General features: G+C 40.3%; 1 protein-coding gene across 4 annotated transcripts in view; it reads left to right on the top strand.

Annotated features, from left to right (window-relative positions):
• FGD3 (FYVE, RhoGEF and PH domain containing 3) overlaps positions 1–26901 on the top strand; it is a 107307-nt gene extending 80406 nt beyond the window's left edge. For 3 of the 4 annotated variants that reach the window (XM_075159457.1, XM_075159458.1, XM_075159459.1), the window contains exons 10-19: positions 1920–2066; positions 2641–2733; positions 3204–3283; positions 3715–3745; positions 4265–4366; positions 8361–8423; positions 14430–14552; positions 16512–16664; positions 19122–19262; positions 25472–26901. In XM_075159457.1, the coding sequence (XP_075015558.1) occupies positions 1920–2066; positions 2641–2733; positions 3204–3283; positions 3715–3745; positions 4265–4366; positions 8361–8423; positions 14430–14552; positions 16512–16664; positions 19122–19262; positions 25472–25696 (1158 nt within the window). In that variant the 3' untranslated portion in view covers positions 25697–26901. Of the gene's footprint in view, positions 1–1919; positions 2067–2640; positions 2734–3203; positions 3284–3714; positions 3746–4264; positions 4367–8360; positions 8424–14429; positions 14553–16511; positions 16665–17407; positions 18456–19121; positions 19263–25471 lie in introns of those variants that run through there. The other variant, XR_012675111.1, reaches the window with a different exon arrangement.
• The last annotated feature ends 488 nt before the right edge of the window (positions 26902–27389 follow it).

The following is a 27389-nucleotide window of genomic DNA, read 5'->3' as shown; positions in this document are numbered from 1 at the left end:
GATGCTTTTTCTGTTAGTACACAAAAACCTATTAGAAAAGGCTGTTATAGTAATTTTGCACCCCCTGTTTATTGCTGATATGAACCTGAAGCCTGTAATCAGGGCTTCTTATTGCATTGAATTCTTCTGTAATTAATAGGTTTTGCCTGAGCGGAGACTCGAAGGAAAAATATCCGAGTAAGAATTTCAGGTTTGACCTTGTGGTTTCCCAACCCGCACGTCCCAGCAGAGGTGAGGGCTGGTGGGGAGCAGTGCAGTGCGGGAGCAGCGCCGTCCTGCACGCACGCCTCTGCGGAGCCCCGCGGGATGGCGCGAATGGCTGCGCGAGGTCAGAGCCAAACCAAAAGAAAAGCGAGGGCTGTAGCAAAATCTCCGAAAGTTAGTGGAGGTTTGAATTAATTGTTGGCTGCTTCCTCCTGTTGTGGTGTAGAAGAAATAAATCACGCTTCGAAAGCTGACTTTTCCTAGAAGTGCAGATGTCCCTCAGGTTTTGGCTCTGCTCTCAGTGTTCTAGTTTCTCCTTTAGAAAAAATAGCTTGATAAGTTCACTGGTTTTTGTTTGTTTGTTTGTTTGTTAAAATTAGTGGGATCTCTTGCTCATCTTCCCATTTGGTGGAAAAAAAATACTGCCTTTTGGGGCTTAGGTAATTTGCTTACTTGTTTTTAGTCCACAGCCCCCCACCTTCCATTTTGTTTTGCAGTGTGTTTATTTTAAGGGTTTGGTTTTGTTTGGGTTTTTTGGTGGGGTTTTTTGGCTGTTCATTTGTTTAATTGGTCAGAAAAATTGATTAGGACAGGAACTGGTGTGATGTATCTTTGTCTGAAAAATCTCACGTTAAGTGGGGATAAACAAAGTGTGTAAAGACCTGAAATTCCAGCTTATTCTATAGATAGGTAGAGGTATGATTTAGAGATGTGTTTGGGCATGTATTTGGGTGTAATTGCATAGATCTCTGTCCTCACTTTCTGACCGTGCTATTTGGAGCACATCAGTCCAGCTTGTGGTTGAAAGCCAAACCTTTCCAAATGCTGTAACTCAATAGAAAGATTTACACACCTTTCTTATTCTGACTTGTTAAAGCTGCTGCAGTGCTTAATATAGCAGCTTCAAGTGGGTGAACTAGTTACCTTTATCCATTTGAGTTCTGTGTAGAGGGACTTTAATATTTGGATGACTTAATATAAAGTAGAAACAGTGCTTTACTGAAAAGGAAAAAGTAATCCCTTCATAGAGAATTTTGACCAAGAGATAAGGATGCCTGAATGACATTAAAACTATATTTTAAGCATTTTGTCCTGGCCTATTTCAGAGGTACTTCTTGCCATGGAGGCCTCTGTGTAGGACTGCAGCATTCCACATACAGCTGAGGTTTTAGACTTAGCTTAGAAATGCAGAATACAACCATGCTTCCTGATGGAGACCTACCTGCCATTGTATCAGCAACAATACAAGAGGTGAAACTTCTCAGAAGCTGAGAAACAATCATACTGTAGCAGAAATCTTAGTCTGAGATGTGGGGTGGAAACTGAGTTAATAAATTCAAACTTGGAAACAATTTGGTAACATACTAGTCTCCGACTTGGCCATTGATTTTACTGGACCTGATGCCATTGCTTCCAAAGATGTGTATTTATTGTTGAATAGGAATATCTAAAAATATCAAATAGATTCATCTCAAAAAGTCATTAAAATGGTGCAATCCAAGTATGACTCATTAGTGACTAATTCAGAGTGGGGAGGAGTACTGAAGAGCATGGATCAGATATTCATTAATTTTTGAAAATGCAAAGCTATAGCAGAAGTGAAAGACTATTTTCTTTCCTACTTCTTTACACTTACCACAGAAATGATACGGTGGGTAATAGACCAAGTGGAATAATTTTTTTAATTTAAATTGCTGGGGGTTTTGTACTTGCAGGAAAAGATGCACAAGCTTTTGGAAGTCTATGAGCGACTCGGTGGTGAAGAGGATATTGTTAACCCAGCCAATGAGCTCATTAAAGAAGGACACATTCAGAAACTTTCAGCAAAGAATGGCACAGCGCAGGATAGGTATTTATTCCTGGTGAGTTTTTTTTGTTGCTCTCTTATTTTCAGAGTTGTGCTGTGAAATGGTACATTTCCATCTTCCTAATCTCAAATACAAAAAGCATTCACCAACTGAGCCCAGCTACTCCTCCCTCTGAGCAGCAGTTTTCTCTGGATGCTTTTTCCTTGAGAGTTTCCTTCCTTCTTCCACGCTTGTGTCTTTGCCGAAGGCTTGTCAGGCCAAAGGGGTCTTTCCCATCTCCCTCCTCAGAGGCTGCGTTTTTGCGCAGCGCCCGAGGAGGTGCGTTTCCCGCTGTACCACCTTGCTGCATAAGATGGCCAGCTCTTGCTGATGCTGAGAGAATAGCTCTCGTTTTCTTTCAAGGCGGTCGAACTGGTAGCAGAGAGAGGGGGAGAAAGAGGAAGTGACGGGCTGACATGCATCTCTCGGTCCACTTCTTTCAAGTAATGATATGTAAGCCTAGCTTGCTCCTTAAATCTGGGAGAGAGAGAACTGCATCTTAGAGTAAAACACGCCAGAGTCCTAAACTGGCAAAATGCAGGCTCTGTCCAGCATGTAATGCCTTAGCTTAAATCTTTCCTTGTTACAGTTTAACAGCATGGTGCTATACTGTGTGCCAAAACTGAGGCTGATAGGCCAGAAGTTCAGTGTTCGAGAGAAGATGGACATTGCGGGACTGCAGGTTTGCATCTCTTCTTTTCCCCTTTTTAATGCTTCCCCACTCAATAGTGTCAGATCCCCTCCGAATCCAAAAATATAACAATATATGTATGTAGAAATACAATGAAACTCTAAAATCCAGCTTTGAATCTCTTTTTTTTTGGAATTATCATGAGGTAATCATCCAAAGATGAGTAAGAAAATGGTGACTTTGTACATGCTTTGATTGAAAGCCTTTCCTTGTCACCCAGCTGATGCAGGAGCCATCTTTCCCCCCCCCCTGCTGTAGGGGACTGGTTGGTGATACAGATTCAGAAGTTTCGTAGCAAGACGAGTAATTATGGAAACAATCCTTTGTTTTTTCTACCTCTGTACTGTATTCTGAGTGGTCCTTTCAACTAAGTATTTCCAAGAATGAATATATTTGTAAGTCATTAAAAATGACTGAAAGACAATGGAGACTAGTAAGAAGCTGACATGTTCTTTTTACAGGTCCAAGAAATTGCCAAGCAAAACGTGGCTCATACATTTTCAATAACAGGAAAAAAGAGATCGCTGGAACTACAAGCCAGGTATGGTGCTTGTTCTGTCTTTTGAGGTTTGTGAATATTTACGTAGAAATTTATGATCTAGGGGATATGGCTGTGCTAGTATAACATAGCTTTAAAGCAGGAGATGAGCATCAGGGATGCGTAACTCACACGTGCAAGAGAATATGTTGGTCCTAAGTCAGAGTGGTTAAAGTGCTATGTTGATTTGCTTTATTGAATGCTTACGGTGTTTATAGTAGTGCTTGTAGGTTCCACTGTATTAATATTTCAAACATTTTTGGCATTTGTTTGGTAATAATTGAGGTCAGTAATTATTAATAATGTTTATAAAATAGTGGATAGCAAAACTAAAATCTTGATGGATATAAAGCTGTGAAGATGTGAATTGAATTTACTGAAAATGTTGGAAGTAGAATCATGATGTTTTCTGTATTTTTCTTTTGCTTTAACAGGACGGAAGAGGAGAAGAGGGAATGGATTCAGGTTAATACAAAACCATTACGATACGGGTGGAAATCACCATGCAGTCAGCACCTTCTGTTTTTTAAATTATCTTTTTGGGGTTCTGAATTAATGCGGCTGTGCGAGGAAGCTGGGTAGTCCAGTCTGGCGAAGCTGCTTAAGGAGAAATGTGGAGCTGCAGTCAGGGTCCCACCGCTGACCCACTGTCTCCAGGGCAGTGCACGGGAGCTTCCAGTGGGTTCCCGTTTCCTGCAGTCCTGGAGCCCAGCGAGAGAAGAGACTGAGGCGTCAGATTAGCCTTGTATATTCTTGCAGTCTGACTTGTAGAGACACTGTCTGATAGCAGTCTTAGTTTTTAACTTAAACAGTAGTGAGTTGACAACACCACTCCTAGTTATTAAGGGTTTTAAGTTTCCATTTCATTTATGCAAGTGTAAGGGTTTTTCACTAACATGATAATCCTAACCATCTTCCTATGAGAGAATTTTTCCAAGGCTCCTTTTGTGACGCTTCTCATCTTTGCTGGAATTTTTGTCTTAGGTCATTCAAGCAACAATTGAAAAGCACAAACAGAACAGTGAGACATTTAGAGCTTTCAATAGCTCTTTTTCTCAAGAGGAGGAGCATCTTCCTGATTCCTCAGTAAGTATGAGTGCTTAGTTCTCCTTCTTTGCTATAACAGTTTTTCCAACAGTTAAACTGGACTTACACAGCTAACTTTAAAATAGTGTAGTCTTGTTCTTGATTTTTATATTACATTATGGTATAGTCAGCTCCATTTCTCTGGCTTTCAAATGCATATCAGTCATAGTTACTCAACCATGCAGGTATGGAATAAATTACCCAGGGTAATTCAGTGCAAGAGACCTATCAGTCATGTTTTCCAAACTAGTGGCTCATTTAGCATAACAGGTGTAATTCTTCAATGTTACGAGTGGTTGGCTGTCTGGAATGATGTTTGTGTGCCTGGGAGATTTTGTTCATTACCTCTCCCCATCTTCTCAGAGATGTGTTTTGGGATTATTTCTTTTTTCTTATTTTATTATTATTTTAAAAGTTTTAAAGAGCTGAAAAGATATTGATGCATCTTAAAAGGATCTTAAAAATACTGTCATGTAGATAATAAATATAGTTCAGAAAGAATACTCTTGAACTAAACATGCAAAATAGTCTTGAAAGTTTATTCTGTTTCTCTACAACTGTAATGTATTACTCTATGCTGTGTTTGCTAGGAATTTTGTTTTGGAAGTATTCACGTAAGGATGATAGCAATATCTCTTCATTCGACTTGAAAATGATGGTGAGAACCTTAGCCACAGTCATTTGCTACAAGCTAAAGAGGAGAGAGCCTGGAAGAGGGAAATTTTTAGGAATTAGGAATTTTGTGCAGAGCTGCCTGTGTGTTGATGATGTTGGTGGTCAGACATGGTAGATCTTGGAGCACAGGGAGAGAAGGTCCATCTGCAGAGATGAAACTTGGGGATCTTTTTATCTTCCCCCTCCCCTGCCTTCCTAAACCTTTTTTTTTTTTGTGGTGGTGGTGGTACCTAACCATTTTTGAAACCTCTCCTTTCCCAGATCTGATTCAGTGACTCAATAATGCTGGATTTTTATCTGACTGATTTCCCATGGGGGCTCAGGAGAGATGTTAGATGTTACTCCTTTCATCCCAGCATTAATCAGACTGACAGCGGAGATCGTCACAAACCTCCGTAGGATCCTGTTGCTGACAGCAGCCAGCCATGAGCCATTTTCAGAATATGGCATAGCTTACTGATCATGAACTATTAATCAGCTAAAAATACTCAGAAAAAAATGGAAAATAATCAATTCATGCCTATATTTTTAAGTTAACTCATGGCTGCCTTCAGAACCAGGATGCTCTGATGGAAAAAAATCTTTTGCTAATAAGCACACTTCTTTCTATCCAATTAAGACACAGTATCTGTTCAACTTCATTATTATTATCTTGCTTTGTAAATTCCATTTTATTTTGCTTCTGTGTTAATGGTGTAGCCACATGTTTATACTCTACTGGTTCATAAAAGTCAAGCAGAGCAGAAGTCTGGTTTATCTCCTGGCTGTAATATTAATGCAGTATGCACCTTAATTTCTTTTATGCCAGAATGCTAACCTGCATTTTTAGGAGATTAGCTTAGCTAGATAATCAGCTTTGAAAACTGATGTCATGGCTAAATGTGGCAGAAATTGCTGTCAGTTAAAAAGAGCTGAAGTTAGTTCTGTAAGGAAAACTGGACAAATACTGAGGGCGTTCTTAGTAGCAATACGCTGCAGCATCCACCATACATATCTCATCATCTTTATGGAATATTGGGCAGCGTGCTTTAGAGGAAAAAATGACAATAATCTTCCTTTTTTGCTCTCATGAGTCAAGAAATAGATATGCACTCATGGATTCCAGGCTAGATCTGTAACAGCTACTAGAAATTGGACTCTGGTTCTAATAAGCCTGAAGAAAAATAGCCAAATAGCTTTTTTCCCATTCTTGGCCATACATTTGATACGTTACAGTGCTTATGATTGATTTCAGTTGCATGACCAGTGCATGCCTCTGCACGGAATTCTTACCATGCTTTTGTGTTCCCCACTGACTTACATAAACTCATACAAGGGTTGATACAAGCATTAAGGGTTGATTTTCAGTCTGTAATTTGCCTACAGAAGACTTGCGGTTTCTTGGAGGTGCAGAGATCTGACATTTGACCTGATTCTTAAGATTATGCCTGTGCAATAATCTACAGCAATTAATAAACTCCCACCTGTCAAGAGGAGAATATTCAGAGTCATTGCCAGTCGCTCCCCTGCAGGGTGACTGTAGCAGTGGTCTTTTAAAGAAGTCTTTTCGGAAAGCTTCAGGGTCCCTTTGTGGCTTAGTTCCTTCAGAAAGAGGACACTCGTGTCCCTGTTTTCCATTTTCATCTGCAGCATTTCAAGGCTATGTGAATGGGTTTTTTTAAAGCCGTCTAAAAATGTTCCCAAGAAAAGGGCCTCTTTTACCACTGCTTGATCTCAGAAGAGTTGGAGGCTCAAGGTGTGGGGGAAGGACCCAGTTTGTGCATTATTAGAAGGCTGGCAAGGAAAAGTGCCGCAGAGAGCTGAGCTCTGCGGAAGTGGCATCCCTAAGATTTGAGAGTTGGGAGTGCTTCTCTTAGCTAGATCCTGTTAGATCACCATTATTTCCCATCCATTCCTGTTCCTCCCCCTAGCTCTGGGGTAGTTGTGACAAACGTAAATAACTGTCTTCCTCCATACCAAATCTCACACACCTTGAGTGGTAATGGTAACATGAGGGGGAGAAGCCCTTCTGAAATCTTTTCTAGGTTAAGAGTAGAGGGTATTTGATTTTTAGCACATTATTCCAACTAAATATTTAAAGGACATGGGGATCTGAACAGGCAACTAGGGAAATTTACTCTTTTCCCTAAAGTTGCTGGGGGTTTTCTCGATCTCTCCTTCAGACCCCGTTTTCTGTCCATATTTTTCATTTCCTTTCCCAAGTCCCATGTCGCAGCACACAGATGTCCTTTTACTAGGCAGAGGGAGCTAAACACCTGGGTTGATTAGGATTCCAGTGGAAATCCTAATCCCCTTTCCACAGGACTGGGGAATAGATGATGTGAAGACCCTAGGGTTGCTGGGTTTTTGCAGAGGCAGAAATAGTTGGCTAGAGTTAAGTACACGATACTTCCCTTTAATTAAGTTGCATTCCCTGAGGAAGTGCTCTGGGGGTGGCACAGCCCTAGTCCCAGGGAATGCATTTGCTCCTTTGCTTGTTCTCAGGAATCGATTGATTGTATTAGTACATAAATAGATACAACTAGGTATCAGGATGAATAGCTCTTCAATTTGGCTGCTTACTCAAAGCTACAGTTCAGGTTGTTTCTAATAACAGAGATTAAACCTTTTTGCTTTCAAATGGAATGAAGCTAGAATGCAAAAATGCACTGGAGATTTGGATAACCTCGAAAGATGAGATGTCTAATTGGCAAAGGAAGAATGATCTATGGGAATAACAGGAGAATTTATCATAAAGAGTCTAGTATTTTGAGAATCCCCTGTAAACTACCAAACTCCCTGTAAATTAATGACAGATGAGATGGTTTTCCTTTTAAGTTGTAGCCTATGATTTTGGTGTACATAAGCTTGTTATTTGCCCTCTATATGTATTGAATACATATAGATGCCGGTTTGCATTTATTAAGAGATGTATTACAATTAAGAAAAACTTAACTGAGTACGGTTTGAATGGAGTAAATATTTTTCCTCCTCAGAATCCACTGACTACACAAAGCACTCACTCGTTTGGCTTGCAGGGCTCGCATGGAGTGGTGTAATTCAAAACCTGCCCATTTGCTTTCTGCGGTGCTTATGGGGGATAGGCACACACTGCAGCGAAAAGCAGACTTGGCAACGCAGTGCCGTCCGTGAATTCACCCGCTTCATAGTCAGCCCAGTGTTGGAGGGTGGCTGAGTACATATGCAATTAAACTGCATTCACAAGCAAATAGTTGAGGGGCTAAAACCGAATGATGCCATGTTTTCTTTTTCGATGTTTAGTATATTTTAGGAAGAATGTCCATGTTGAAATTGTTCTGTGTCATTCTGTTTCTCTCAGATAGCAAGCACCAGCTCAGTGGAATCGATGCCAGGAGCAGATGGCGGTGGTGCACTTGGAGGGGTAAGTAATTTGAAGCTAATACTTTTGGTAGAGCAAGGGGGAGAGGGTTATGTTTCTCTTGTAGCAGGAAAAAAAATCAGAGATGCTTCAGTATATGGGTTTATACTCTGCTGTCTGTTCCTGCAGCTGTGCTGTCCTTAACCTCTTGGCTAAGTTACACCCACAGCTACTTGCAGAGTTTGCACCATCAGTGAATTTAAATCCTCCTGTTCCAGATACATGCTGCCCATGTGTGTGAACCTAGTTAAGGGGAACCTAGCTGGAGGGAAGTTGATTGTTGCATTTGTAGCGTTGGGGGGAGGTTGTGGGTTTTTTTGTTTGGTTTTGAATTCTGATAGGGAGCTACGCTGAATGCTTGGGGGGAGGAGGGCAAAGAGAGACAAGGAAACCTGGCTGGTTAATACTGTCTTATTGTGTAATTCAGGATTTCATCTCCAGAACCAAATTTTGATCAACACTTCTTTCATAGTGTGCTTTTCATGTTTCTGCTAATAACAGAGGGGGAGATGATAGTACTTTCATACATCTCTGGCCTGTAAGTGATTGGCTGCCGCAAAAGCAAAATATACTTTTAAAAATATTTTTCATTCTGTATAATGTCTGTGACTGCTGCTGAGTCAAACCAGAGGTTTTGAGTCCTTAATAAGTTCTATTTTTTAGCATTCTTATCTCTCCCTTCTAAAATGTCTTCTGAGAATAACAAATTTTCAGGAAATGCCGTAGGGTCAGCTGAGTTTACTGAAAAAAGCCCCAACAAGAAGAAACAACAACAACCAAAAAAACCTCTATCTGCTATTATGTATTAGCATCACCTTTTTAATAACAAAGGAGCCACTTAGCAGGCTCTTCCAGACCTCTGGCCAAGCTCGTAACCGACTTGTAGAATTTACAGAGTATCAATGAAAAGCTATTAAACAAGCCAGCAACCTGACCTATGCAAACAAGAGCTTATTAAAAATAAGTTTTGTAATTAGTGTACTCCTTGCTGTTTATTGTTTGTTCACACTTCATATTTTCCCTAAGCAATTTTTTATTTATTTGTAGTCAGTGTTGCGATTGGTGCCCCTGTTCCTTGAGTTACAGATGCTATAGTGAGCTAGCTACTTAATGAAAAAGATGTTTTATATAGTATTTTAAAACAAACACACAAAAATTTCTGTTGGTCTTAAGTTTCTTAGGGAAATGTAAATTTTAGTTGTAATTAAATAAAAAAAAATTTAGATCTTTTTAGTTGATTATGAATAGTTGTGTCAGTGATTTGCCTAGTATATCTTGACACATTAAGTAATTTTCCTTAAGTTGTGTATTTAAAGAAAAATTTAATTCCTGAGATAGAAATAAAAATGGAGTTGATCAAAACCACAAAGCTAAAAATATCCAAAATTATGTATTATTGATTCTGGGATCTCATTCTGCTGTATTGTAGCAAATGGATAACATCAGCATGAGCAATGAATTCAGATGTTAGTTGCAGCTTTAGAAAATATTAATTTTTTAATGATGACATCCCTTTAGAAACATCTCAGTGAGTACATGAGCAAGTACATTCTGTGCTTAACAGCTTCCACACACAAACCACTTGGTGGTAGTGGTGGTCAGCAAACTAGTATCTCCTTCCTGCGGTTCTGCTGAGTCTCCTGAAGAGTCTGCTGGGTTTTTGTTCAGTGTTGCACGTTAGCATAACCAGACAGTGAAAACCTAATGCAGGAAGCATAACCTGCTTGCTGTACAGCATTGTGGCAACTGTTTGCTGCACTGCACTGCTAGCACAGTTTATGCTCAACCTTCTGCGTGCACGAGGAAAGTACAAGCCAGTGGAAGATTGTCTGGCATGTAATCTTGCATGTATGACATTGGCATATAGAGAAACAAACTAAACAATTTTGCTGCATTACAAAGTACAAAATATACTATATAATTTAAATTAATTTCTCACATATATTCAGCATTTCCAGAAGCACCTGCTGATGTTCTGCCCCATTGTGGGTGTCTCCAAATATGTAATTTGCTGTATAAGCATAATGAGAAGAAAAAGATTTGAAACCCCTTTGTTGTGTCTGCCCATGTAAGAGTCTCATCAGACTGTGTATATATTGCGTGTACAGCATTGAGGCTTAATTTCCACCTGTTGGCCCAGACCAAATGAAATATATAGCAAGTAATAAATAACAGAACAACAGTCTCCTGAGCCCATTGGTTTCCTTGCTGTTCCTACCAGCTCTTCGGTGTTTCTTCCCTGCTTTTCAGAAGCAAATGGAGGCCCCAGTGATTCACTAATGATGCTTTCCTAAGCAGTCCAGCCACAGGCCTTCACCTTGCAGTCACTTAGCTCTAGGCAGAGTTGTACCTCTCACTGGAGTATACGCTCTTTTTCCACCAAAATTTTAAAGTTGGAGGAAAGTATCAAGGTTTAGAGAGTTAAATGCAGCGGTAGAGTAAAAGCAAATCAGTGGTCAAAACAGCCCAGTCTGAAAGAAGTTATTGCAGATCCTGGCTCTGAATAGATTTTATGCAAGTGTTTTTTCCTGTCAGACTCACCAGCTTCAAAACAGAGCTGGGTACACCAAGAAAGATGAGAAACATGACAATTATTCAAGTGCGTTAGTATCAAGATATTCCAGGTGAAGCTAGGGCAGCTTTGTATTACCTTCCCTCTTAACATACACCAACAGCAAATAACACAGCTTGTGTAACAGAGGACACAGTTGCAAAGTGACTGTTAAATTTATCTTTGATGAACAAGGTTTGTGAATTACAATGCACGTCCTTGTTTTCTACAAAAACCTCTCTGTTCAGACGGTGTATAGTTAAGAGTACGTGGCAAGGTCAACTTCCTGAGCCATCTCTGGGTGGGATGGGGGGACTGCCCGTGCAGCAAAGTCTCATGGTTTTCACAGGGACAGAAAGCAAAGGGCCTCTTAATTCTTTCACAGTGTCAGCAGTTAAATAACATAATATTGAATAAGTCTTTCTTCTATAATTGCTCATTGGAATTTGCCAAGTTGTAAAGAAAATACATTTTCATTTTTATTATCTTTTCTACAGCTGCAATAGCAATGTTTCAAACTCTTGTGTTCTCACTGTATTCTTATAATGTTGAGAAATATTATGAAACATTGCTGGTACTCGTCAAACACTTAAAGACCTCTTTATCCAGGGCCTTTTTTGATTAGTGAAGTTAGTATTAAATATTTGTTGTATGCTACAGCGCAAGTTAAAATATAATGGTCTAAAATAAAAGCTCATGCGTAACTGTCATAACAAATCTTGCCCAATATAATACCCTTTCTGCTTTCTTTCCTTTGTCAAATATATGGGTCATGCATTTCTGAAAGCGAACGCTGCCCAGACTGTTTCACATGAGGAGGAAGTCACGTACGAGATCCATTAGAGGAAGTATTCAACTTGAGTCTTATCTGTGTTATAGAAACATGCATGTGGGTGGTGATGGGATATTCCCATTGAAGTACAAATCAGATTAACCAGTTTCCACATGAAGCAGTCCATTCAATTCATATTAGAGGAACTTCAGCATTTTTCCTATGCAGGCACGTGTAGGTATCGATTGAAAGCCAAAAACTGATTTTGTTTAGCATTCATCAAGATTATCTTGCAGTCACAGCTCACAAGGCTAAATGGTGCCTTCATTTATGCTCTTGCCGTTCCAGTAACACTAGTGAAATTGTTGTTAACAATTAAAGTTAAAAATAAGAATCAAAAGGTTTGTTAAGCTATATGCAAATTTTAACTACTAAGAAGAGGAAAAATAAAGTTGACCAGTGAGGACATGCTCTGATCTAACAACTTAAGGGGAGTCCATCCCTAGCCAGTGGAAGGAAAATCAGTCTTCTAAAAAATTAAATAGTATTAGCATCAAAATCAGAGTGAGAAACGGCTGACTTTAGCCAATATATGTGATACAAATAAAAAAGTTACTGATCATCAGCAATCTACAGAGTAAAAGCTTTTTGAATCGCCTTAATTATATGCCGTACTTGGAGGGGTCTAACGGAGTCTGAAAGGAACTTCTTTGCCAATGATTCATCCGAGGCATTGTTCAGTTGTTGTAATTCAATGTCATACTGGTTACATCTGGTTCTTCACAAGAAAAGTGAAATACTGCACTCTGCTTATGTGTGGGGGAGGACTTGGATTTTCAGGCATTCTGTTTTGCTGAGCAATTAATATGTACGTCTATGGGGGTATAGTGATTTTCCTGAATGAAGAAATCCGTATGACTGTGCTTCACCAAGCTGAATTGCAAAACATCCTATGTACTTGTATACAAGTTTGAAACATTGCTATTGCAGCTATAGAAAAGATAATAAAAATGAAAAGATCCAATCCAATTAGAAGTAATTAGTTGTGGTTTTGTTGTGTAATGCCATTACGAGGCAGGGCGGTTTCAGTGGCTCTGCCGAAAGACAATGTGTTTTCCTCTGTAACCAGGGAATGGCAGGGCAGAGACTCGAGGATGGGAGAGTGGTGTCAGGTTATAAAATTTGATTTTTTTTTTTAATTGGCCTGAAAACCTGTATTAGTGACTTCTGCAGGTTAGTCGTAACCACTAAGGTGAGACCTTAGGCAAATGGCAGAATTTCCCTAGCGCCCGTGACACCTGCCTGGTGATCCATGGGCAGCCTCTGCTAATCGTAATTGCTGCTGCCTTTCCTCCCACCCCCACGCGCCCACATCCTTGTGTTCAATAACGGCTTTGAAGATGGGGAGATTCGTTGAGCCAATTGTTGTCTCTCAAGTGGACTTAAGTTGTGACTTAGTATGCATGCGGCTTAAAGGGAAGCGGGGGGTGTCAGGGAGTCCAGAATCTGTGTAACCTACAAGGGGCCTGATCTTCACCTGGTTAATCTTCAGAAAAAATGTAGAATACCTCTGCTCTTTTGATTTAGAGGAAACGTTTCTTCTCCCAGGACTTTGTTAAATGATTGTGTCAAGCAAACGAAAATGAAGAGAGTTATCAAACCTCTTCTCATGAGAGAGCTGTGCCGGAGGAACGTGGTGCAGCCACCGCCTTCGGGCTGGGATCTCCATGCAGATGCTGCCTGGCTGCGGGAGCCCCAGGCTTACCCCCAGGGAGCTGCTGATCCCTTGCATGTAGCCACCCTGACTGGGAAGGAGGAATAGTATTTATTTCCTTAAAAAAGAAAACAGAACAGGGGGTCTACTTGGAGTTCTGTGTGAAGCTGTATTTTTATGAACTGCACATTTTCATGTTAATGCTCTTCAGTTTGTCAGAAATTTGTACAATTGGGTTTAATTATATCAAGTGACTTTATGTACCAGCTTAGGTACTTAGCTTAAGAGGCTAAACTTGTTTGGCTATCTAGACAGCTGATAGAAAGTGTCTTCTGCCAAGAGCAGTTGATAGCAGGTCCCTGGTGTAGGTGTCCCTGTCTTCCTGAGCAGCGTTATGTTTCATCATGGGCTGGGAGGGAGCCTAAGGAAACTCCTAAATTAAGCATTTGAAGTTGGGTGGTGCAAAAATCCACTGCCAGCACTGTTCACTTCTTCAGTCAAGTCATTTTTCCCAAAACCTTCTCATCTCCTCCCCATGAACAGAAGAGTTTATAATGCACTCAGAAGTCAACAACATGTACCTTAACCAAGTCACGTTGCAGCAGGGAGGAAGAGGTGAGTGACAGAAGGAAGGGTATTTTGACAGGCCCACATTGCCAGTTCCTCTTCCTCCTTACCCACAGACGGTGAGATGAGGTCGCTCGGCGGCTCTAAGGGCACAAGCGGGCAGAGAGGGACTTGAAGAATTGGCTCGAGCAATCTGAGATCACATAATGCCACACCAGAAACACCCAACGGCCGAGCCAGCCATCCAGCCGCAGGCCATTAGCAGGGCTTACATGAATTCTTTCCTAAAATGGTGTGAAACCCAAAGAGGATCTTTGTCAGTAGGAGAACTCTATGAATTGTTTTGGGATCTTTTTTTTTTTTTTTTTTAAAAAAAAAATCACATAATTGTGCTTTTCATTTCAGAGTGATTCTTGCAGGAAATCTTCCAAATCCAAGCGAGACAAGGAGAAACAGGCTTGCAAGAGCTGCAGCGAAAGCTTTAACTCCATCACTAAAAGGCGGCACCACTGTAAGCAGTGTGGGGCAGTAAGTATCAGAATGCACTGAGCTTTTAGTTTCTTCTGCAGAGACTGTTGAAGAGAATTTTTTATTTTTTCAGTGCAGGAACTAAAAGATGTTCTGGTTCATGGCAGGTCATTGACAGAGCAGATCTTTCCGTGTCCTTTACCCCCTGGGAATCAGGGGGAAAAAGAGCAAAACTCTGGTGCTGTTTTAAAGGCAAATACAGTGGATAAAAAAAAAGGTGGTGCCTTCTCTGGGGATGTGCATGTATCTGGGGAGGGGGTTGTCCCCTATATTTTGTTTGCAGAAACAGAATGGTCTTCTGACAGCCTTACTTCACACAGCAGCTCTTTCGAGGATGAACAGCTGAGCATACAATATTAAAGATGGATGGGTTCTTCTTTCCCTAAAGCAGAGTTGTCAAGAATTGCTTGCACCAAAGTGGTTTCCTTCTGCTTGAAAAGTCAAAAAAAATCAGTCCTGGAGATTCAAGGCCAGGTTACTGAAGGCACTTAGCCACCCTTCCTTAGTGCCGTTCACTGACAGCTTAATTCTCAGGGTTTCTTCTGAAAATCACAACCACGGCCGAGATGAGATTGATTTCTGTAATATGACTTGAAACCTGCCTTCTGTGACTTGAGTTTCACGGTTCAATGTTCCTAATGTAACTAGTACAGAATAATGTTATTTAAATACCATTATTCATTTGAAGTAGAGATAAATTTTCAAGTGAAAAGAGACCTAAATGTATAGTTAAGATGTTTGAAGAAACCTCAGTCTCAGCAATTGAAAGAAAATTACTGTGGAGGAGACACTTTGCACCGGAATTGGGATTTTCAACCTTCTGGGTTTGTTTTTATTAATAATTACTAAAATAATGAAATGCATTTCTGGGGGTTTAAAATGTTCCATTGCAAAACTCAGTATTATTAAAGGAATGAAATAATAGCTTTCCCCCACGGACAGAGAGATAACAAGAATTACATTATTAATAATTTATTGTTAAACAGTTGTTGGTTTTGCGATGTTTTGTGACATGGCAATAGCATTCGAATTCAAGTTAATTCGTCTGAAGGAAAGACTATGACGTTTCTAAAAATGCTAACTTGCTTTTGTTTATATAACTTGGCAGAATGGTGCTTCACTTAACACTTGCTGAATTAAGGCAGTTACCTTCATATAGTAATTAACAACTTGCAGTGAAGCATATAATAAATATACTTGTACCTGAAGGGCGTTTTTGGTTATTATTGTACAGTAAATTCAGAATGGATGTGGAATCCAGCTGACTGCCCCTGCCTTGCACCCCGGGGGACAGTTTCTCTCCCCGGAGCAGCTGTGCAACAGCAAGTGGCAGAGTCAGATTTTAAGCGTGAAAACAGGTTCCAGAGCTGCAGATCCATCACTCTTCACAAGCGCTGGTTTCATGGGACCGATGTGTCATTGTGTGCTCTTGGCAGCTGAGGAAAGGAATCAGAAGTTGTTAATTTGGCATCAGACAAACAGTTTTTAATGGATAATATATTGGACTGTGTTCTTAAAATGGTCAGTGATTTTTTGATTCCTCAGTTCTATCAGGCTGAACTGCCTAATTGATGTCAGCCACCTTTAGTCTGAAAATCAGTCCTTCCTAGACCATTTTATGATTGGCATTAAAAAGCACTAATTGCTTTGTCAGCTAAGCCCTTTTTGACTCATAAAGGCTTATAAGAAAAGAAAAGCAAAATTGCATGATGTTAGTCATAAAGTATTTCCCAAAAGGCATATGTTCTCTTTAATTAGGTATATTGGTACACAGCATGGGATCACAAAAACATTAATTACTAATGGAGGTAAATAAAGTAAATATAAAAAAACGTATCTATCTTAAGGTTACATTAGTTTTCTGGATTTTACTTTAATACCAACCATTCTGCGAGTCACTTTCTTTGGAGAAGGATTATGTTTTGATGATGATGATAAAGCACCATCTTTCTGATACAGGCGATCTGTGCAAAATGCTCCGAGTTTAAACCACTTGCAGATAATAGCCGTCATAATCGAGTGTGTAAAGAGTGTTTTCTGCAGTTACCAGCAAGCCCATGCAGCCCTGGAGTGGAAGCAGTCGGAGAACAAAAGAAAAGACAAGCTGCAGAGGTACAGTATTTGGCTAAGAAACTGTTGGTGTGCTAGCTGCCCTTGTGAGTCTCTTTTTTTTTTTTTTTTTAAATGTATTTATTTAAAACAAATAAAATTGGTTATCTTTTTTCCCCCACCATGATATTTGACCCTCTGGTCTATAACTTGTATTGAATGTGCATGCAGCCTGAATGCTGTTAGTAAATGGCGAGCGTTCATCATAGGATGCTGATCATACAGGGATGCACACAGGTTTTGCAGCTAAGTTTCAGCTTTCAAAGTAACGAAAAAAAAGGAAAAACTTCTGGCTTCTTTTTATTATGGTGCATTTCCAATCCTGAATTTTGCACAATAACTATTGGCAAAACTTGGCAAAATAAGATTTGTTTTTTCACTTTTAACTCCATATAGAAGATACTTTTGCACTTCTTATTTCACGTCCTGTCAAAATATCGTTGAAATGAATTTTTTCTTAGTTGATTGTGCAAAAGCATGGCATCCTTCTGAAAGACTATCAGGATTCACTGAAACTTTCTCAAACCTGCTATAATGCAGACTCTTTTCTCCAAGACGTGACTTCCACAAATTACACTCTGTAAACTACTGCTTCACAATTGCCACAGATGTCACCAGGCTTTATACCGTGATAGCGGCACATCCTACCCTTATTTTTTTACAAGAACAAGAAACGTATTGGCAAACTGATTTGTTTTATCGTCACCCACAACAACTGAACCTTCTCTTACCAATGCTTTTTTTAGACTACGGGCAGAGCTGTGAGTACCATTACGTGCCACGCTTTTCATGGGCCACCTTGAAGAAAAGGTTTTTATTTATTTTACCTGTGAAATACAGCCAGAAGTCACTGCGTGTGTAAAAGAGGACATTCGTCTCAATTGAAAGTGGACCTGCAGAGACATCAGATTCTTGAAAGAGCCACTGACACACTGAGAACTTAACTTCATTGCAAATCATCCTTCCCCCGATACACTGACCTACACCATCTTGCTTTGAGCAGTGCGTGGAAAATTGGGGAACAGTTGCAGCCTATACTGAAAAACATCTTACCTTGAAAAACATCTTTCTGGAAGCCACCCCTCAGAGCCATCAGACTGCCTTCCAGCCCTGTTATACTCCTCATCAGAACTAAACTACGTGGAAAAGAGCCAGACAATAAGCAGGAAACGTAAACCTGCCAGTGCATATCCAGAGCTCCTGTAATAAATGCTTCCTCAAACAGTCGTCTTAGACCCTGCCCGCTCTGCTTCCCAGCATGTTGTATTTCTTTCCAGGCTACTAAATGTAGCTACACAGATAAAATTACACCAGCACAGTGTCCCAGAGTGAACTCTGCTGCTCAGGTGCTTTGTCAGCTTTGCACCCAAACACGTCCAGAATCTCAGAAATGCCAACTGGGGTAAAGCTACAAATGCACATTGCCCTTCCCTGAACTACCACGCCTGCAGAGCGCAGAGAAGATTCTGGGTCCGGAGCTTGATACCATCAAAAACTTCAGATATACACTACAGCTGTGCCTACAGATGATGAGCACTTAATACGCATCAGTATAGTCCGTGGTATCTCATGATAAACTTTCTAGCATTGTTTCAGCAGAGCTGTTTGCCAGTAAAGTGAAAACCTGCACCTACCAGCCGAGAGCTCTGTTAATCTGAAAAGCCAAAAAGCAAACCTATGGCTTCACTTTAGAAAGCAGATTACAGCAGAAAGCTGTAAAAACCCAAGGAAAAGAGTCATTTTCCTCTCATACGCTCGGGCTTCTAGCCTTCTGTTAAATCTTCAAAGGATCAGGTAAAATGCAAGAAAGTAGGTGTATAAAAAAGAAAGATCAGAGCCCGTCTTTTTCTTTCCCTCCTATTTACATTAAACTTTCTTCACAAACTTAATAGCAGCTGAGGAGATTGCCGCTTTACAAGTGTTATTAGCAGATGCCAGAAATCCCCAGGAAACTTCTGTGCAAAGTCTAATGTGAACAGGAATTTTGTTTTTCTTTGCTTTCTATCAGAAGACAAAAATTTCTTTCAATCTTTTTTTGCCTTAGTGCTCTCTGATTTGACTCACATCTCTCTGCATCCGCGCACAAGAGTGTCTGTTAATACACCTTTTGCACTCATTTGAAATGGTCTCCCAGCCCAGTTTGCTAAGCAAGAAACTAGCTGCATCATCTTAATTACCATTCTCAATTTACTTGGTGGAGGTGGAATTTAACTTCATGTCCGCTGGGAACAGTAGTTCAGCATCTGCCTCTATTACATGGAATTGTGCTATTTCTTGATAATATATAATAACGATTAAACTTTTGTTCAGTTGTGGGCTATCCAGCATTTGCCCTACAGTATTATTTGACTCCGGACAACTTAAATTAAGTATACTTAATTCTAAGTATTTTGCCTGCATAAGCATGAAAGGAAACAGCTCTTTTTTTCTTTTTTTCTTTTTTTTTTTTAATTCATCCAGAAGCAAAGCATCTTAGCAGCTGAAAACAGCCTCTTCAGCAGCTACCTCCAGTTCCTTGACAAAGGGAAGACTTGGTACAAAATGTGGGTGACCATCCCCAAGACTGAACCTCTTGTTCTGTATCTGCAAGGAAGTAGCCAGGTAAAACGACATTCACGAGGGTTAACACACAGCAAAAAAAAAAAAAGCAGAAGTTTAAATATGCCGAGCTGAGAAATAGGTCAAAGGATTTGGCTTGGTTTCAACAACAAAAATGAACTTGGTGTTCTGAATATAGCACAAAGCCTCAGAGATTTCAGATTTGTTATCTGTAGTTACTGCTGATATAGTTGTGAGCAAATGTTTAAGCTCATAGCTTTTCTTTTCCATTTTTTAACAAAAAAGGACAAAACAAGGATAATTTGATTATGTTTTGGGTTTTTTAGAGGTTTCAGGCAGGTATATTCAAAGGTTTTATTACCCTGTCATTAGGGAAAGCACTTTCCTGTAAAATGTATAGAGCTGCAGAGCAGTCTGAATATTGCAATTGCTGGTTCAAGCTTTTCTTTTTTTTTTTTAACCCTAGTTCTGGGTTGAGAGGGTGGAGGAATTTGTGGAAATGTAGATGTTCTTTAGCCTGAAAAATGGACTGTGTTTGGTAAAGCTCCTTGTCGTAGCATCATGTGATTTTATCTTTACTTGAAATAATTACTGTGGTAAGCATTTTTTTTTAAAGTGTGTTGTTGAAGCTAACTAGGATTTGTGTGTGATGAAAGTCAAGTGATAGAAATATCTATATCCAAGATAGAATATCCAAAATAGAAATATCAGTCATACTTCCTTAGTGCTAAAGGTAAAGAATGACAATGCTGAAATGAGATCCCCCATATCCAATTTTGTATTTGGCGTTTGACACGTTTGTATACAGCTTTGTTTTATCTCCTGGGTGGGATGGAAGAAGAAATGGGTCTGAATTCAGCCTACAGCTGCCCTGCTGTAATTCTAGTGATAAGAAGGATTTGCTTTTTATTAGCATCAGTTTGTATGGCTGTAGCTAGGAACTAAATATTACCCACGATTTTATAAAGCTATTCAAAGTAAAGCTTACCCCGTAGCAAATGTTCAACAAGAAGTACACGTTGTCCTTAGAAGTGTGTTCGTTTTGCTGCTTGTCAGCAAGAACACCTGGTTTTAAACAAGCACGGGTAATGTTTTAAGCATAGTGCTCGAGAGGCTGAAAGCTTGAATGTGGAGCTCCAGACACAGCCCACTTGGCTTCGTCTGGGATTCAAGCCCCATACTGGGTAAGCTTCCAGTTCATGCCACAGGCAGCGAGCTGCCTGCCTTCCCCCTTAGTCAACAGGAGATGCATGACTGAAATTACAAGTTGAAAAAGCACACTGCCTCAAACGAATGCAACAAAACCAATCTTTAGATCTCTCTGGAGTCAGAGTCTGGGGAAAGGAAAAGAGCTTTAAAGAGCAAAGCAGAGAGAATGGCTTCGCTGCGAAACATTTCAACTGATGTGAAAGCTGTGCCTCAGCCAAGGACCAGTCCTAGCCCTGTATCCCGTACAAACCAAGCCAGAGTGTCTCTCACAGGCAAGCTCAGGGAAGGAGAGTGGGAATAGAGGGAGGGAGGTCTAAATTCTTTGGCCTTCCTCACCCAGGAACAACGTATGTCATCTAAGAGATGATTGGAACGAGGAGTTGAGAGGAAGCAACGCCTCTTACATGGTATGACCTAGAAAGGTTTCTCCTAGTGCCCAACCGATTGTCTCGGGACAGCACAAGTAGTAACCCATGGGACATAAACCAGCTGTATTTAGTGCACAGCAGAATGATGCTCGATTCTCCAGGCCCGCTCCTGAGAGTCATGCAAAGCCAGGGTTGGAAGCTGGAGGAGCTTCTGTGCTTCAGATGCTACGTTCTTTGCTCCACGTCCTGCCAAATTTGATCTTGAGCCTCTGTTGATATTATTAGTAAGATCCTATTTTTTTAGGGGAAAATAGTGCCTTTGACATTGATTGTCGATTTTATGACAGTTAAATTTAGTGGTTAGTGTCCTCAACTATTTCAGGTGTGATACAAATCTCCCAATAAAGCAGCAAGAAAGCATACAGGACAAGGTTGATCTATCTTACATTCAATAACCGAGCTAGGATTTACTATCAGGAATCACCAGTTGCAGGCTGAGACTATAAACAACAAAAATGAGTCCCTTCTTCAAGGGCCTACCATTCCCACGCTTATCCAACTGACTTTTTGCAATCCAGTTTGCATCCAACTGAAGGAAGAAATTACAAAGCAAATCCCATTCCTTGATATTAACCCAACGTTCTTGTTAGTTCTGGTTTACATAGTATAGATGAGACTTCTGAGAAAAATCTCTTCCAGAGCTTCTTTCCTCGTGGCTGAGTGTCTGGAATCAGCAGGAACCACTCACGTGCTTGAATGTTATTTTCCCAGGCATCGTTTTGTTTTGTACAACCACCTTGATGCATCTCAGAAACCTCTTTATGCCTGCAAAAAAGCGTTTCAGTGCCTAAAAAAAAGAGGTGCCTTTTGGGAATAATATTGCCAACAATGGTATTAAAGGTCTTGAAACACAGACCAAGTGAACCGTGACCGTAGGAGTTTGAAAGTTGGGGGATTATTTTTAAAAAGAACAGAAAGAATAGCTGCCTCTTGGGAAGGAGGAGTAAACCAAGCTGAATCTGGAGCTTCTAATACAGTAAAAGCCCTGACAGCTTTCATCCTCTGCACCCCCAGCCCTCACACCACAGAAGGGATGCCAATGCAACTGGAAATATGACTCGCAGGCTTTAAAATAGCAAGAAAACTGCTCTTTTGCTTTAGATCCTTGTTCCAGGAGAATGAATTAATCCCCTGAGTGTTCACGGTTTAAGTCTTGCATAAGGCTTTATGCATGAGGATAAAATTCACAGCTTATTTAGGTATGGAAATCGTACAAATTTTTTCTGTCCTCGAACTGAGACAGAATTTGTGCAGCTGTTTGTCATGTTTATCTGAGTGGAATTATAAGAGTTTGCTTATAAGCAAAGACCACCTCAAGCTTAAGGATCAGCAGTTTTATAGAAATTAGTCTGTCTTTCCGAGGGCTCCACCTGGAGCTTCTGCCCCCGTTGGCCTTGTAAAATGCACAACTACCTCCAGAGCTCTGACAGTAACTTACACCTGATTGAGAAATGCAGAATTAAGGACTCCCAGCTAGCTAGAGAAGTAATGAATTTTGGAGAAATACGGAGGGTAAATCTAGTATAGGGGGAGCTAGTGCATATGATAATTATCAGGTTTGATCCAACAGAAAATTTTGCTTTATAAATTCTGAAGAAAAATCTTTTATTCATCGTGTAAATGTGATTTACTCCTACAAAACAAGGGAGTAGCTGAGTTTGAAGTTGAGCTCACAGTTTTAGAGAAGTATTTTTGTGGCTTGTCTGTTGATCCTCTTTAGGTGAAGCCTTAATTGGCCCCACACAAAACTCTGCCTGTCCTTTTTCATCGTCCTGCAGAGTTTTGCATCTTGGCACACCATCGCATCACAGGAGTCTCTCAACGATTTGTGCAAGGCTGGGATTAGATCGTAAGTGGGTAGAGAGTGGAGTTTGGGTGGAAAAACAGGGATTTTCTAAGCCTACTCAATAGTAGTAGGGAAAATGATAACTGGTCCATCAGTGGGTAACACTTGTTCTGTATATTTGTGTAAGAGAGCTTATACGCTGCAGAGAGACGTGCAGTGCGAGAGGGATGTCTGTATGGAGGGGTCTGTGAAACAGAACTGCCTGTATGGTGGAATTGAGCTATCCATTCCCAAATCTGAAACCCTTGTAATGGCTGTAATAGAGCAATAAATAAATGCTGCTGTAATCACCACGTTAGTATTATGCTGCTTAGAGTCAGGATGAGTGCACAATGCTTGTGGTTACTGACAGTATTAGACATCCAGTAGATTTTTGTGTATCACTCTCTATCTCAGGAAAATGATTGAAATCAATCCTAAAGCAAAGGTCTTCTCAGCACTGGGTAGTTTGGTTTGATGAAATGCTGATATCATGCAACCCTCGTGTGTTGCATACAGAAATATTTTAAAAAACACAATTCAACCAGCCAAATCCAGTAGGCTCTTAAAAATGGAATGTGACATTAATCTCTCTGTAAGGCCTGTAAATCCTACTTACGTGCTCGATGTAGGGCCTGAATTCCTCGTGGGTGCAGAACAGCCCCAGATTTGTTGGACTGCAGGTAGGAGGGGAAGGGCTCAGTGCCAGAAGAAATCTAGAGATGCTCATGGTCCCGCAGAGAGATCTGGTCTGGGTGTGTGGTATGACTGGAGGCTGAGTGCTTCACCTCTGTCTGTCAGCAGTGCAGCTTTTCAGAGGTAATTTAAATCCCTTCCTTTTGGATCAGGCAGGTACAGAGAAAGTGGCAAAGGCATCATATTAAGAAAAGGGAGGAAGCAAGACCAAAGGCAGTCTGCTTAATTTGCCTGTGTCTGCACGTGTTGGGTAGGTGTAACATGTACAATTCAAACATCAGTTTGCTCTTACACTGCACTTCTTGGCTACAAACGATATCATTTTTCATTGTCATGGGCAACCTCCAATTTTACATGTGACAAGTCTTAGTGTCTTTTTCTAAGACAAGATCAGTGAAGCAGGCATAGTTGAGCTTGCATGTGCTCTTGTGCATTTTGTGTTCATCAGTCCCATATTTGCTTGCTTTAGCACTGCCACGTACGCAGGTTCAGAGCTACCCTGTTACATGCCAGTTCAAACTTCTGCATGTGCAAGACCTCCCTGTTTATACGATGCGGCTGTGGTGTCAGGATCTAGAAACTGTATGCTGCTTTTTACACAGTGCCTTGCACTCAAATAGGAACTGAATTCTTTAGTGTTTGACCCAAAGTTGCTGTAAATCTCCTTGAATAGTGCTTAGTCTTCAAGCAGATGGACTCTGTCATTTTTGCATAACAATAACAAGTAGCAGATTAATAAATCGGGAAGCTTGTATTTAATAAAATGTGTAGGCATATTTTTGACTGTGTATTTTTTGCCCCTTTAGTTAATGTATGTGTTTGCATTGCTGTGAGCTGTTCTGAACCTTGCATTTCTTTAGTCTAAGTGTTAGAAAAGTAGATCTTTTTGCCATTGTTCTCAGAGCTGTGGTCCCCTTCCAGATTTACTAAGTCATCTGCATTCAGTATGGGGTGACAAAAGAATGACTTTGCCACCTCTTTGTGGGATGCCTTGTTAACTTTGGTATGAGGCATTGAACTTGAGTAGGCTGCTACACAAGTAGCTGCTACAAGAGGCGACAACTTCTTACAGATGCTTGATGCCTGTGCGGTTTAGGCTTCAGTTTGGGGACCCACCTTTGAAAGTGCGGTGATGGCATCAGTTGAAACGAGTTGCTTGGTCATGGCACACCCTGCCTTGCCAAAGAGCTTAGTAGAGGAGTTGGTGGATGCTCAAGATGTGACTGTTAGAGAGCTGTGTCGCTCCTTAGATCTGTGAGTTAATCTGGCCTTTAAAGGATGTTCACGAATCTGAGCTTCGACTCCTTGACAGCTCCGAAAGGCATCATAAATAACCCAAGACCTTCTGAATCTGAAATTCTCTTTTATTTCAAAGTCTCTTCCCTGGTAGTTGTCTTTGTGTCTCAGTGTCCAGCTCTGCTTATTTGTCTCCTTACAAATGTCCCATGAGGTTCAAAAGGGACTACACAGAACTATTCTCAGCTGGATCTGATTGCCAGTACCTCATGCAAAGGCTTTTTTGTAAAAGACAACATGCGTAAGTTACGTGAAATAACATGAAGATCCCCAGCCACGCCACCGCTGGATCTTACTGCGAAAGGGAATCTGTTAAATAAGAAGAACAGAGCACCAACAGTCATTGCCTTGTGTTGTTTTAAGTTAAGCAGTCGGTATCACCTCTTCTCTGTTTCCTAAGTGCAGTACTGAAGGAGGCGCCGGATGCGCGTGTTCTGTGGAACGGCGTTCACGTGCTGCGTGCGCGCGTGTTCGCTCTGTGGGCAGGGACGGCAGGCCACGGCTCTAGCAGGGAGGGGTCGTCAGCCGGCGGCGCACACCGAGACACTCTGGTTTGGTGAGAGTTGGGGTGTAGCTGCCTAGCCCGAGCGTGTGCCCGGTGACATGTCTCGGCTGTAGGGTAATGCATCTCCAATCACATCTTACTGCTTCAAAGCGAGTGTTAAACTGTTTGAAACAGGTATTTCTTTAATCCCGTTGAGAGGAAATCTTTCTTCCCCGCGCAGTATACCCCCGCTCCTCCCATTTCAAATACCGTTTGTCACTGAATTCTTATATTTGTTCTTTTTTGTCTTTAGGATGGACGGAGCCCACGTCCTATTCCTCTGCCTGGATACGAAGTCAGTTTACCAGGTTCTGGTGAGAAGTTTGAAGTGAAGCATGTTTTTAAGCTTTGCCAGTCCCAGCAAACTCTGTATTTCAGTGCGGAAGACGAAGAACTGCAGATGAAATGGATGGAAATTCTCACCAAAGCAGCCAAAGGGGAAACTGAAGATACAGCTGAAGGGCTCGGCAACCCATAGAGCAAGTTCCATTTAGTTTCTTTCCTACATGCTACAAACCATCACTTGAATTTGGTATTCATGGCACTTTGGAATCTGTATGGCTTTATATTCTCATGTGTCTGCATAGGAAATTCAGTGGTTTCTCTCCTTTTATTGTACATTTCTCACGTACAGTAGTTACCTGGCATATGTTATGTTAAAGGAAAAGGTAGTTGTAGTTGTGGTGGTGTCGATGCTGGTTTTAAAACAAAAGACAAGGAGAAAAGCATTAATTTTAACAAAGGTAATGGAAAACCATCGTTCTCTTGTTTTCCTAAATGTATATTTTCCAGTCCTTTTGATTGCTGTTCAGTGCAGGATGTGTATAGTCTGTGATTAGTTCTATAAATGCTGCCTTTTAAGTTAAATGTTGTAAAGGCTTGTGCTGGCCACTGACATTCCGTTCTCTGTCCTTTCCCTCCTGGTAAAAGGTCTCTGTGACGTGTGAGCGATGTACTGAATATTTTCCCTTTGCTAAAACTATGTCTCTGCTATTTTGAGATGACCTGTTCACAAGACAAATACTGCAGAAGGGACTTCTAAAAATGACTGCAAACTGTGCAGAAAAGAACATTAAGAAGCCTCATTGATTTTAAGCATTTATAATATTGTTTTGTTTTCTTTTGAAACCAATACCTTCCTTCCTTCTATTTGAACCCATTTTGATGTAAGTGAGCAAACGTTTTATACTGCAAACTGGGTTATGATCAATAAACAAGAACATTTTTAGTACACACAGTACAAAAAGGTGACTTTTTTGTTGTATTGGTTAATTTAAAAGTGACCTAGGATTTATTTATATAATTTGTAAATAATGTTTCATAAGTATTTTAAGAATTTTTAAAAGATCTCAGCTAATTAACAGGATTTAGTGCATAGAATAAGAGATATTTGTATGAACTGAATTTGTAATTTAATTTTCCTGTTCACCTGTATTTGTCTTATTTTCAAACTTAAGTGGTTATCTATTTAAATAAAAATTCATGCAGTTAATTCCTGAGCCAGATCTCCAAGGCACAGCAAGCTTTAGGTCAACATTTAATATAGGTTTTAAAAAAAAAAAAAACACCACGAAAAACTAAAAACCAAAACAAATAAAAAAAAAGGCATGTCTGTTCCTAGTGGTAGTAAGCATGTAGTACTGGTAAAAATGAAATAAAACGTCACAGTACTGTATTTTTAAATGGTTTGGTTTAACTTTTGTTTCCTCTTCAGCATTCTACATTTTCTGATATTAGTAGAAAGAAAGAGCTACTCCATACAGCCAGAGTTTGTTAGGATTGTTGAAAAATCTGCATCAGTGAGTATTTTTCTTACCTACAGAAAAGGATTTGTTTTTTTCCTTGTTTGGCGTTTGGTTTTGGTTTTGTTTTTTTTATATTGGTGTAACAAATCATATACCTGAATTCCATGATGCTAAAAATTAGAAGTGTATTTAATTAGCTACTGGTAAAATTTCATGAGACTTGCATATTCCCTCCTCTCCCTACCCCCCTCCCCCCCCCAATGACTTAGCATGAAAAAGGTTTCTTGCAGAGTAATTTTTAGCATATAGTTCATGAAAAGGAATTCTTTTCAGTGTGTGTTATCTCCTCCCTCAAGCTTCCCTGAAAATGTGATGATGTAGAGTGCTTGCCTTCAAAATCTATTCATTTTGTAGTATTTCTGGTTT

This window comes from Calonectris borealis, chromosome 10, assembly GCF_964195595.1.
Source record: "Calonectris borealis chromosome 10, bCalBor7.hap1.2, whole genome shotgun sequence".
Lineage (NCBI taxonomy): Eukaryota > Metazoa > Chordata > Aves > Procellariiformes > Procellariidae > Calonectris > Calonectris borealis.
The sequence above is the reverse complement of the archived record's forward strand: the minus strand, read 5'-3'. Positions and strand labels throughout refer to the sequence as shown.